We start from the raw sequence: 13,499 nt of genomic DNA on the forward strand, positions 1-13,499 counted from the left end.
AAATTGAAACTTAATATATCCTGGCAAAACAACTTTGAATTGCGAATGACATTCTCATTATTTTTAACATTTTTATTCACACACACATATTTGCAAATAAATATTTTTATTTAATTATTATGTCACCAATTAGATTATTAGTTCAATAGATTAAACTATAATAATCATGATTCACTGACCCTTTTAATTTATTGTCTGGTTCAATTTTTAAAATGTTAGCTCTAAGCAAATTCTCATGGGAGCAAGTTCTCTCCTAGTCCCCCCTCTTGATTCTTATCCTACCATTGTTGGATAATTAAAAAAATTAAACAAGTGCAAGATGGTGACCAAGAAGGGATTGGAGGAAAGAATCGGTTGAGTTCTCATATTTCACTTTGCTTCTTTTGAGAGCTTTGAGTGGGCCTTTTTTTAACTATAAAAAGGACGTGAGTTGAAATTTATTTTATACCTGAATTGAAATATTTTCTCTATTTAAAAATATAAAATATTTTTTAAATAGTTAGATGTTAAAAATATAAGGTATTTTTAGCCTTTCGAGGTGTAATCATTGCCTTTTTTAAAGTGTCCCTATTAATAATAAATTTATATTTATTGTAAGGTATTTAATAGGGATAAATATAAAAAGATAGAGTTAGTTGAAAAGTAGATAACTACTTTATTGGAGGGTGAGATTTGATTAAAAATGCTTTATATTTTTGAAAGGAGGGAGTGCTAATTAGTTATATTTTTAATTAATTATTTTTAAATTAGGAATAGATAATCTAAAATCCTTTTAAATTAACGTCTTTAGAAATTGATTTTTTTAATTTAAATGCTTCTTTCGTCCTTTTTAGTTTTTATAAATTACTTCCAATATTATCATTAGAATGAAGGAGAATTTGGCGACTAATCATTAATTTTGACTAAAAATTAAATAAATTTTTAATTTTACCTTCATTTATAATTTTTAAAAAATAAATCAATATAAAATAAGATTAACATGATAAAAATGCAATAAATATCTTATATGCATGATACTCACTAAAATGTTATCTATAAATTACTTTTAATATATTTTATTAAAATTAAAAAAAGTATTAAAATTCGTTAATTATGTCTAAAAGTTTAACAAATTTTTAGCTTTGATAATATTAAATATATATATTTTAATAATGTACTTTCCCTCACTAATATTTAATAAAAAATAAAAATTATTGATAAAAATTTAATGATATAATTTATAAATAAAATAAAAAAGAATTCATTTTTCTTTTAGCTTATGAATTAATCTAGGGAAATATCTTGTAATTTTACATATAACATAAATAATTCTTTGCACTTCAAAAAACATCAAGTGGCTGTAGTTTAGTGGTAAGAATTCCACGTTGTGGCCGTGGAGACCTGGGCTCGAATCCCAGCAGCCACATCAACTTTTAGCTTTTGCTAATGAGTTCTGACGATGAAACTTCAAGCCCAACGACGACGTTTGTCATCTGGTCAGTGTCAGCGACCGGCGACCGGCCACGATAACTATAAGCTTCACACAAGTTGATTACATTTCGCTGTTCCAGTCTTCCAGATTCAGAAGATCCGAGAAAATCCTCAAACCCCAATCTGACATTCTCGGTAATCCTCAACTTGTTTGTTGCTTTCATATTTTTTATTCCCTTCTTTGGGTAGCCTGTTTCTATTCTCAATATTTGCCATCGACGCCAAGGGATTTTTTTTTTTTTTTTGAATTTTGTGATTTAGGTTCTGATTGGACCTTGCTTCATCTTCATTCATTTGAAGCCAGTTTCTACAATCTTTTCTTTTCGGAACTAAGACCACGCCCAGTGTTATTATTTTGAATCCTTCAAGTTTTAGGTCTTGACATATATTTGCAACTCATTTATTGTCCCCGGTCAGAAATTCATTTGTATTAAAGCTCTTAGCTGAAGTATTATAGATAACTGTATGATAAGGATTATTTATGTTATTTTTAATTGAGGTATTTAAATTTGTCACGGGAGCTTATTAAGATGATTGGTACATTTTAATTAAGTAAATATTTTTGGTGTTCTCCAGGAAGTAAGAGATGATTGACGATCAAGACTTGGGTTTTATTGCCAATTTTCTTGGCATTTTCATTTTTGGTCTGGTTATAATACACCATTTGGTCACAGCCGACCCAAAATATGAAGGCAACTAGGTATTTTCATTTTTGTGATGCACTGAAGTCAGAAGTTGGATTTGGTTTTGTTGACTGATCTGTTATTCTGTTAGATCGATTTGTGTAACTTAATCATGATGGAATGATAGTTTGTGACTCCTGCCAACTTATTTTACAATTTTGGAGACATGTTTTCTATAGAAGCAACCTTTTCATCATTTCATCCCAATCTTAGTTAATAAGGTGAGTGTTTACATCTATAAAGCATTGGTCAGAAAAAGAGCCCTGTTTCTGTTGTCGCGTATGAGCCAGTTGTATTCAACATGCAATGAAACTATGCAACTTTTTGAATTCGGTACATTGCCATGAAATATTGTTGTTAGTGTTGTGTTATTTCCTATATCCATATATCCATGCTCCCTTGTTCCTAGGTTTAGATTAACTAAGAATGTAAAGTAACCATTTCCCTGCCCAATATGCTTATATAATGTTTAGATTAACTTAGAATGTGTAGTATTAGATAGCCCTGCATAACATACTAAGTACTAAGGAGTTCTAGCTATTTTTGTGTTTGAGTCCAAGCCTTATCTTATATACTGCTCCTTAAAACTAAACTTCAGCTCAGCTCTTCAACTAGACTTGACTTCAATATGACTTGTTCAATAGATGAGCTAACCTCACCATGAATTGCAGGATGATAGATGTTTATAATTCGGATAGAAGAGAGAAGATAGGTAAAGAGGGAGAGGAAGAGGGATCAAGAGACAAGAAGGGGTTTAGAGGAGAGAAGAACAGAGAAGAATCCAAGAGAGAACAGAACAGAGGAGGTTTAATCTGAATAGTATGCTGAGTATTATTATTCAAGTCACAAACTGAATTTACGAGTAGGTATCTATTTGTAGTCTTAATATCTAACTAACTTTACAACGTCTTTCTCTGTCACTTACGTTTATTATGATTATACATCATAGGAACTGGGAGTTGGATTAACTGTGAAAATTTGATATGATAGAGGGCTGGAAGTATGAATAAAACATCTATAACCAATCATTCCTATTCATATAAAACACGAGAAATCTTGATTTCTATAATTGGTTAGAGCACTTTAGAAAGTCACCCTTGATAGCATTGGCATTTATCGTTTCACTCCATTTCACTATCTACTGATTTGTCCATGGATAAATTTGTCAGCATATCCGCTATGGCACGGGACGTTAACCTAGAACTGGTGAAAAACATGTAAGATGTCTATAACCTAGTGCTCGAGTTACTGAAGGAAAGCAAGGCCAATGCTGCAGTAAAGAATGTAAGAAGGATTGTGCACGAATCTTTACTCTAGCTATACATGCTTGCTAGTTGCAACTTTAGAGTATACCGTATAAACACATTGAGGAATGGAAGGTTTATTTTATCAGTGAAGTTGATAGTCAAGTGTGTGGTATAAGTAGGTACCAAATCAACCTCAAGGATCAGTAGTATGGAAGGTGGGGGGTTTAAGTGAAAGGGAAGGTCATAGGATTGGTGGTAAGGTGAGTCAAGGACCTTGGTTTTTTTATCAGGCAACGTAGGCTTATTTCTCAATCAACAAGATGGTTCCATGCACTCCCCTGCAATCCTTTTATTATCATATCTGTCAGCAAATCGTAAGATTCAGCAATGTACTTTAGGTACGGACTTAATCTGTGCCCTGATCAGTTCAACTTCATTGGGTATAACTTGGGTGGTTAAGGCGAAAGTTCTAAGAACTCCTATAACTAACAAGTTCTAAATGAGATGTTGCAATGCGATGAAACAGGGGAATGCTCAGACGAAACAAATGACAATCAATATTTAAGGTAATATCTCAACAATGTATGTCAGCAATAGAATAAAAGGGAACGTTTAGTCTGAGTAGATTAGGCTTGTGAATATGAGATTAAACTCATGTTTCGTGCTAGTCATCTTTCTATTTTTGGGGGTGTGAAAGAACTACACGGCTTGTCTCCTTGGAGATGTGCACATGTTTATCATCACAATGCTGATGAAAATCACTGGCGAATAGCTCCAAGAACTAGCTGCGTTATAGAGCATGGATATAGTCTATCACTATCGATTTAAAAAAAAATGCATTTTTCCTTCTGATTCTAGGTGTAACTGCGTCTTTGGCTGTCTATTCAAACCACAGTAAGGTGCGCTTAGAAGAAAAGGACAAAACAGGCTGATCCAACGTATTTAAAAATGATTTGAAGAGCCAATTTGTTGCATGCAGCGACGCATTTTAAATCCTCTGTAACAGAGCGAACGGCACACACACAAAGTGTACGAGTAGCATTTTTATTTATACCTGTTAAATTTTTTATATCTACCGCTTTCTTACAACTTGATCATTGTAACATCCCATATCATTAAGACTTGTTTTAAACGGACTGATGGATTGCTAAGCATGTTTACTTAATTGAATTCAAGATGTGGATGGGCTTGGACCTTCTTTAATCACCATATTTTTTAGTGATGTTCTTAATATAGACAAGTTTTTAGAAAAGGCTGGTAAATAAAAAACAGTAGAAGAACATTATAGAGATTTCTTCACATCAACTGAATCGCAATGTTTCAAAAATATATTGTACAGAAAGTCGTTATTCAGCTTATTATTTTTATGTTCTACTAGGCTGCTAGTAGTCTAGTACAACAAATTTCTGAGAAGAGATAGAGTCACTTTAATGGGGGTAAAGAAGTAAAAACTCAACTCCAGAATATTCTATCTTTGACTGTGACTCCGCCACTTTCCTCGGTTTTGGTTTTCTTGTAATCCAATGTCCACTTTTCAAATGTACACTCAGTAAAGTCGTAGTAACCCCCATGAATAGAGAGTTCTCCGGTGGCCACCTTTGTTTCTATCCATGGATATGTAAGAAGGTTTGATAGGGAATTGTTAACTGATTCCTGTACAAGTAACATTAATTGCATTATATTCAATAATGGGCAACAATAAATTATCCTAATGGACTCTATTCAACTAAATCTCAATGACAAAAAATAAACAGAGGCCATTGCTTGTCAAGGAATGCATAAAATATTTGTACGTGTGAAATGGATTAGGCTCAGGACCATATTATAAAGCAATGTTGAATATGGATTCTCTAAACTGTGGTTATATGTTTATTGGAACACTAATTATGGCATCTATGAGAGCACTCATGAAGTCCAAGCCTGATTTAATTTCATTGTAAGCTCTGAAAACCTTGATATAGGATCATTTCCCCAAAAATTAAAACTTCTCTAGCTAGAAGAATCTAAAATGAAGCCAAGGAATGGCATGCAGAAGAAGAAAGAAGTGTTAGAGGTCATATGTTCACCTGAATTACATTAGATAGAACTATAGATTGATTTCAAGGCTATTTTTCTTCACATCAAAAGGGTGTCTCACTCACCCTACATATGACATGATTTATCTAGCACTTTAGCCCCGTATAAGGACAATTCATTGTATTATTTGACATTTTGAAGGTTCCCGAAACTGGAAGAGATAAGGTAGATAATATTATTACCTTCTCACAGTGCCTGCACTTCTGGTCAAAGTTGAGAGAAGAAGCAGTAGCCTCGGTTTTTATTCTTGCGTTCTTCCCAACTACAACCCAGCTTTTGATGAAGCTAATAAGAAATGAAAAACATAACCAAGTCAGACATGAATCTCACATCACCAGTAAAAGGAAAATGACAGACTATATCTAGAATTATGTTAAGTGAACCTGGCATTTGCATCATCTTGCATACTCATAAGAGCACGAATTCCCCCACAGCAGCTGTGCCCAATGACTATGATATTCTCAACCTGCGATGGCAGAGGTTTTAATTCTTCCTCAAATAGAAGTATGAATGTCAAGGTATTGTGACCAGCAAACCTTACACATGCTTGCATGTTTAAAAAGTTAAATGAATTTTTTAATTCGAATTATTCTCCAGGTGTTTCACAGTTGGACACAACCCCAAGCTATAATAGCCTCATTTGTATTAAAAAAGCAACGGAAAACAAAATCTTTGGTCGAAATAGTTTCATCCGGTTTTGCTTTTAATCTTTATAATTTTTTTCAAATGTTTTTAATCCCTATAAAGGCTAAAACCACTGAAAAAATGAAAACTATAGGGACCTGAAAAATAAAGGTTACCTAATCTTTCTGAAATTATAGGGATTGGAGACACTGAAAAATAACTACAGAGACTAAAAACAAAATTAATAAAATTATAAGGATCAAAGATTGTGTTTTTTCAAAAAATAATTATATATTATCACATGTCAATAGATATTCAATTTGTCTATGCTTAAAAATACTCTCAATTATGCTAATAATGTTGTAGTGGTAAAGGAACATGCTAAACTTTTAAAATTTACCCTGCCACTCTCAAGATGCATTTATCATAAGATCAATAAGTATTGTGACCAACATCAGTTTTAACTCTGATGCTGATTTTGTCAATGGGTTATGACGGTGGATTGAAGTCTAATACTTATTGGTTGACCTAAATTGTACTTCAAAATTAGAGCTGATTCCATTAATTAGGGAAGCTAGACTTGTCGAAACAAACAAGCACATAAGTAAATAATTAACAGCCCAAAAAACATTGTAAATTATTAAATAATAACATTAAGACAACTCCCAAATAGAGACGATGAATCCTGTTTATACTTTGCAAGAAAAATGTGCTTACTTTAAGGGAATTCACAGCAAATTCTAACGCAGCATTTGTTTCAGAGGGTCCACTCTGAATCAGGAAAAAATGAGATTAGCAAGGCCATGTAAGTAGAGTTCAGTGACCATCCTAAAATAGTTGAGATAGACAGCCAAGATAAATCACTTTCAGTGGAAAATATACCTCAAATGGAGGTACCAAATTAGCAACATTACGAATCGTGAATGCTTCTCCTGGTTGAAATCCCAGAATATTAGAGGGGCAAACCCTTGAATCTGCACAAGCAATAACCATAAACTGTTCTAGAAATTGTAAGTCAAGGTTCAAGAGAACTATATTCAGCAAATGATTTAGTAGACGAATTGAAAGAGTAGACCAAGATGTTGCAGGGGGAAAAAAGAATAGGCGAAGAGGAACCAAAAAAGCAAACCACTAGTTATTAGACAGATAAAACATTAGCCAAAAGCAGGAGGTCACCTTCGGTGCCTGACCCGTGGCAAGATTTTGGAACTGTTCAATGTTTTTCCTGCCAGAAAACAGACCACATTGACAAAGTTTCTTCTCTTTTTGGGTATCAGAAGGAAACAATTGAACCAGGGTATTCTGAAACTTACAAGTAGTTATTCTTTTTAAAACTCAAAAACCTGTCCTTGATATCATTAAACATATCACGCCCATTTTTAGCCTCAGTTACAGTCGTCAGCCTCTTGTCTTCAAGTTGTTGAGTCAATCCTGAAGGCCCCATAGAAGCCCTTAAAGAAAAACTTCGAGTGCTCCTGCAAACAACAGAGCAACATGTGCTGCTGAGCTTCATTTCAACAAAAAATAAATCAGTTGGTATTTAGTACTTCTTAGTTTTACTCCGAAGTTCTGAGAGGTAGTCAGTTATTTTACCAAAACAAAATTTAATTAAGTATAATAAAATCTGCATCAGTGATAACTCAAGGCCACAAATCTTCATTTACTTTTTTAACATAATATTTTCGTGTAACAATGGGTACACTAAGGGTTAGAACTGAAAGGAAGAACAAATGAGCTCTCCAAGTTATTGTCCTCCCATAGAATAACTACCCAAAGCATCATCAACTTAATTCAAAAAACGGCAGTTTCAGATAAACTATTCCACTGTTCAACCATCAAGATTTACAAGACTTGCCGTGCAAGCGAAACTAACCTTGAATCCGACAACAATCTCAAACGGGGTTTCTCCATTTCCCCAGACTTCAATTTCCGACCAAAGATCTACCACAGAGGTTAGTGTAATTAGCTCTTCCATAACGAAATGGGCACGCAGGGGATCAATCAAAGAAGAGAAAATGACATACCTTCGATGAATTCGACACAAGCCCATGAAGGTCAGAACAGGAATTGGACGAAGAAGCAAGATGCTCCCGTGAAACGGAGATTGACGCTGGAAATGCCATTTAGAGAACTCTAAATCGGACGAGTTATCTCGCAGCAATGTCAAGTGAGAATTGAATGAAGCAGCCATGGAAAGGAAGAAGGCATTTAAAAAAGGTATGTTAAGTTGGTTGGTCCAGCAAATATGGATGTGATGTCTCCAAGAAAGGCGGAGAAACCAAAGCTTAAGCACGAGAGCAAAAGCGGCGGAATACATCAATTTAATTATCTATTATTTCCGAAGTTGACAGTTAAGACTTCAGAATCACCGCCAATTCTCCTGACACCCAAGAATTTCACGCTGACATTCAACAGTCTCCAGACACTTCGTACTATCTTTCGTAAGGGATTTCCTCCCCCCCTTTACCCAATTTACTTGTTTGTTTTTGAAACTAGCCTTCGCTACCCGTGCAATACATTATATGAATTTATTTATATTCAATTATAAAATATTTAATTTAAGCTATTCTTAAATAATTACTATAAAAGCTTTAAAAGTATCACTTTAATGTATGTTAAAATTGTAATGTTAATAGTCATGTCTTATAGTGATTACATATATTGAATTACATATAAAATGAAACATGTCTTCATTAATTTTAAAAACAAACACATGTTACATCAAATTTTTAAAAATCTCTCTGTAAACAACATTTGTTGTAGTAAATGTCTCATAGGGTAAGAGAATCTTCAAGCCATCTTTGCTTTTAACTCTTGATAGTGCTACATATAATTGACCGTGCGTGAAGACTGATTTTGGCATATATAATCCAACATTTTGCAATGATTGCCCTTGATTTTTGTTGATTGTCATTGCAAATGAAACAATAATAGGGAATTGTCTCCTTTGCATGTGAAAAGGCCATCTACTTTTTGAGGGATTCATGTCCATTCAATGAATTCAGACTTTCTCATTTTGCTTTGCACCATTCAAAGTTATGGCTTCTATGATATTTTTTCCAACATGAGTGGTACGTAATCTTGTGCCATTGCATGGACCAGAGGCTTGGTCTATATTACGGAGTGACATTATAGGAGTCCCAACCTTCAAGTGGAGCTTATGAGGAGGTAATCCAGAATAAGTTATTATGTTAAGAAACTCAGTACTATACAAATCATCAAAGGAATCACTATTTTCTGTTGACTTGCAAATGGCATCACAACTTAAAAACTCGGTAGATTCGCAAGGAAGTAAAGAGCATATGTAATCATTAACTTGATTAACAACTTCGATGGTAGAAGCAAGAATTGCTCTATCATTAAAATATTGAGTGTTAGATAAATTATCAAATAAATCTAGATAAGTATATGACACAATTGCTTCCATTGCATCGTCATATTCAGAAAGCAATAAATCATGAGGAACCTCTATCTTAGCTACATCATCATGTAGTTGGCCCAACTTCCCATCACCTACATCTAATAGCCATTGTGAAATTTTTTTTCAAATCTTCATCCTTATTATTTGAGGTTAATGGTGATAAACGCATATTCTTCTTAAGTTGAAAAATTTTGCAATGGTCCTATAAGGGTGAAGAACTAATGCATGCATTTACAATTGATGCTCTTGTTCCTTTTGGAATGATAGGAAGGATTTGGTGAAAATCATCACCCATGTCAACACATTTCCCACCAAATGGATAATTAGAATGCATTATATCCCTAAGTGTGCGGTCAAAGGCTTCAACACAATAGCATTACACTATTGGTGCTTCATCCCATATGATCAACTTTGCTACTTCAATTAAATATGCTAATGCAGAGTTTTGTTTTATGCAACAAACAGAGTCTTCAGTTATTTGTATAAGGATTACAAACCTTGAATGTGTTTTCCTTTCGGATGGCAATAAAGTTGCTGCAATTCCGCTTAATGCCACGGTCAAAACTATATCTCCTTTTGCACGAAGTGATGAAGATAATGCATTCGACAAGAATGTTTTGCCAGTGCCTCCACAACCATAGACAAAGAAAAATCCTCCTATTTGTGAAGATAGTGAGGACATGACCATATTATAAATACATCTTTGCTCATCATTGAATGAACTAATTGGCCTTAAAGCTTCTATATTCAAGGCATCTCGATCATAGTTCAATTCTTGTAGTATTAGATGGTTGGTGATTTCAAATATTAAAGCTTCTTGAGGTAATGGTAGGGATGGATAATCTTAAAGTAATCTCCCATTACTCTTTAAAAAGCAATCGATCTCACGTAGTGTAGCCTGTTCCTTCTCAAAGACTAGCATGTCAATTGCTGTAATGTATAAAAAAATTAAATGATTATTCATAAATATTTTGCAAAAACATTTTAATTGATAATAATTGGATTGAAAAACTTTTGAATTACCTGATAGGCTTTGATCATTTCTAGAGATATATAATAGATCTTCAGATAAAATTTTTGAAGTATTATTCCACACAAAGTCAGGACAACTCAAGCAAGAACATAGTAACATAGTCACAAACATTCTTCTCAATAATATTCCTGAAGCCCAAGTCGCAGCTTCATGTATTGTATTTATGTATTCACTATCATCATCTAGTAATCCTAATACAAAGCAAGCATCTTTGAATGTTTTGTGGACTACTCCATTGACAGTTTTAATGGCATCATATGAAGAAGGGCCTCTAACCTTTGTCAAAAGAATTCTAAGACAGTATAGCTCTCTAGACGATGGAGTTACATGAGTAATCCTACCAATAATAAAACCACGTTCCCTTCTTTTCCAAGATCGTTTTGATCTTTGATAAACATAATGATAAGGGAACTCAATATATGTAAGTGTTTGGGCAACTTCATCCTATTCATTCCTTTTCATTGAAGCTAGAAACTGTGACTTACATACTCTCTGTTTATCCAACAATTCAGTTACATCATCATCGTTAGAATAAATGATAGATTGTTGATTGGGGAAATGAAAGCATAATCTCTCAATAGAAGGAAATTTGTGATGTATGTCAAAACCAAATATATGCCAAGATCCCTCACATGCAGATATGTATCGACAATTATAGTATTGTTGAATCTCATCATGATTGTCATATATTATAGCAACCACCCTATCATTTCCTTTGCTTATGTACTTAAATAAGTACTTAATGGATGTAAATTGATTACATTTCTCTACATTAATATGTGCTTGGTACATGCCTAAAAGCGTTGGATTATATGGCACAACATATCTATTATCAAGAGGAATACCTTTGACTTCAATGGTTTGACCATCATCCCTTCTTCTGTATGTAGGATAGCCATCATTATCAATTTGTGTTGTGTCATTAAATTTCTTTGGGAAGTATTTACTACACTTCTTATCTTGCATATATGGTGATTTTGGATTGCTCTTCCCACAAGGACTATAGATCATAAATTTCTTTACCAGTTCATGCAACAATGGTGATGATGTTTTGTTTAGAATTTCAGCCAAAATAATTTTGTCAACCTCAATTGCATCTATTATTTTGTCTCTTTGATCCATGAATAAGAGAATGTGTGCATGAGGAAGTCCTCGCTTCTGGAACTCAATGGTATATACTTCTACAAAAAAAGAAACGTAAAAATGTAATGAAGTGAGAAGAAAATTTATGATTCAAATAGCATATGTCAGAGTTTAAGACAATAAAATTTAATATATTATTATATTCAAATGTAAGAATATAAATGTAGTAGGCAATACTTAAGTTTTGAATTCTAACCTACTTTACCCATTCCAAAAATTTTCTTCTCCTTAATGGTCTTCATCAATGATTGTAATTTTAATTTAAAGATTCTACACAATATTTCTGGATGATCTGAAGGAGATAAAGAATGTCTCTCACAAAATCTAGTAATTTATGGCCAAGCAGGATTACATGTGAATGTCAAAAAGATATCTAGGTACCCAGCCTAACGACAAATAGCCATTGCGTCTTGGTAATTTTAAATCATGTATCTAGCTCCACCAGTGAAAGACGAAGGCAAAATTATTCGTCTTCCTGTACAATTCGCATTCCTTTCACCGTTGATTAAAGCATCCAACAAACCTTGATATAAATTAACCCGTAACTCCTTTTTGATGAGTCTTCACCCAAAGTAATCTTTGTGATTCAGTCATTGTATAACCATCAACTATAAATTACTGGAATAATCTACGTGCATGTAGCAATGATGAGATTTCATTAGCCCGTGTTATGAGTCGAAATGAGAAATATTCCCTTATGCTAACCTTTTTTTTTCTTCTTAGTTGAGCTGAGAATGTCTTTATGGTGATTAACATCATCCCTATGTCCATCCTCACTAAGTGGAAATAGTATGGAATATTGAAGAGGGATGTGAGATGGATGTAACTCATTTATACGTTGGGGTGATCCTGAGAACTCTTCAACAATAATATCTCTTCTACTAAAATCCATATCAATGTCACCGACAACCAATGCTGCAACCTCTGATGCTGTAGGAAGATTATATGTATGACCATCATGTTTTCGAGTGCTAATCAAGTACAACTTAAATTTTTTATGCTCCTTACTTCTTAATAATGATGATGCAGTCCTATATTGTAGCACGAAAGAATTTACTTCATCCAAAACATCCTTTATCTTTTGAACAATTCATGTGTCAATGCTCAATGACTTTTGATGATTGCTGCATCAAATTATTAATCAATTAATATTAGTTTTGTGATTAAATTAAAATTTGGAAAATTATTCAAATAACTAAAGTTTGAGAAGTACATACCTTACAGCAAAGATTCTATTTGCAACTTCATTTTCAGTATCATAGATGTATAACTGTGAGTAAACTGGTTTAACTCCTTTTGGTGGCAATAGACTTCCAATCATATGATAATTCATGCCTGATATTCCAAAGGAATAAGGCCTACCATCACTGTTAATTGAATGATTAACCCTTCCGCCCATAGATGTAAAAGGGAACATGTTGTTATATTATCTTATATTAGCATGGAAATTCTTTGACTCATTTGACTTCTTATCAAATAATAGATGACGTAAAAATTTTGGTGGTGTATGCATGGTTGGTAATACAACTTTTCCTTTACAGTAACTAAGTGAGAATGACAAGTTTGTACAAAATTTATCTTTCTTAACTCTTCCATTAAACCATAGCTAAGCTTGGCAACATTTGCATGTCTCTATAAGATCTCCTTCATCGATATACACTGCATATGATGATAGCTAGGAATTTAAGTCATTCATCAACATAAACTACATGTCATTACTTTTTTTTTATATTTTCTATTAGTAATGAAAGAAGAATAATTAATTTAATTAAGTGTAGGTTTTAATTGATGAAAGAAAAAAG

The 13,499-nt window shown here is 33.3% G+C and overlaps 2 protein-coding genes and 1 non-coding gene across 5 annotated transcripts; 2 read left to right on the forward strand and 1 right to left on the reverse strand.

Moving 5' to 3' along the window:
- Window positions 1–1,333: 1,333 nt before the first annotated feature.
- Window positions 1,334–1,405, forward strand: TRNAH-GUG (transfer RNA histidin (anticodon GUG)). The gene has a single exon. It is a non-coding gene; the product is annotated as a tRNA-His (tRNA).
- On the forward strand, window positions 1,403–4,565 carry LOC129307383 (dolichyl-diphosphooligosaccharide--protein glycosyltransferase subunit 4A-like). Of its 3 annotated transcripts, none has more exons than XM_054948321.1 (3): window positions 1,403–1,605; window positions 2,047–2,170; window positions 4,259–4,565. In XM_054948321.1, the coding sequence occupies exon 2, from the start codon at window positions 2,057–2,059 to the stop codon at window positions 2,168–2,170; it is 114 nt and encodes a 37-aa protein (XP_054804296.1). In that variant the 5' UTR covers window positions 1,403–1,605; window positions 2,047–2,056; the 3' UTR covers window positions 4,259–4,565. The 3 variants fall into 3 exon arrangements, with proteins under 3 accessions (XP_054804296.1, XP_054804297.1, XP_054804295.1); XM_054948322.1 differs by lacking the exon at window positions 4,259–4,565 and adding an exon at window positions 3,323–3,341; XM_054948320.1 differs by lacking the exon at window positions 4,259–4,565 and adding an exon at window positions 2,825–3,265 and having other exon boundaries at window positions 1,404–1,605.
- Window positions 4,566–4,670: 105 nt separating this feature from the next.
- On the reverse strand, window positions 4,671–8,492 carry LOC129307382 (beta carbonic anhydrase 5, chloroplastic-like). Its single transcript, XM_054948319.1, has 9 exons — window positions 8,125–8,492; window positions 7,974–8,041; window positions 7,414–7,575; window positions 7,277–7,325; window positions 6,983–7,096; window positions 6,818–6,871; window positions 5,860–5,942; window positions 5,659–5,761; window positions 4,671–5,053 (listed from the first exon to the last, which is right to left on the reverse strand). Exons 1-9 carry the CDS (start codon window positions 8,221–8,223, stop codon window positions 4,853–4,855), a joined length of 933 nt encoding a protein of 310 aa, XP_054804294.1. The 5' UTR covers window positions 8,224–8,492; the 3' UTR covers window positions 4,671–4,852.
- Between the last annotated feature and the right edge of the window lie 5,007 nt (window positions 8,493–13,499).

Source organism: Prosopis cineraria, unplaced genomic scaffold, assembly GCF_029017545.1.
Source record: "Prosopis cineraria cultivar Desert tree isolate PC_DT_omini unplaced genomic scaffold, ASM2901754v1 PC3, whole genome shotgun sequence".
Taxonomy (NCBI): Eukaryota; Viridiplantae; Streptophyta; class Magnoliopsida; order Fabales; family Fabaceae; genus Prosopis; species Prosopis cineraria.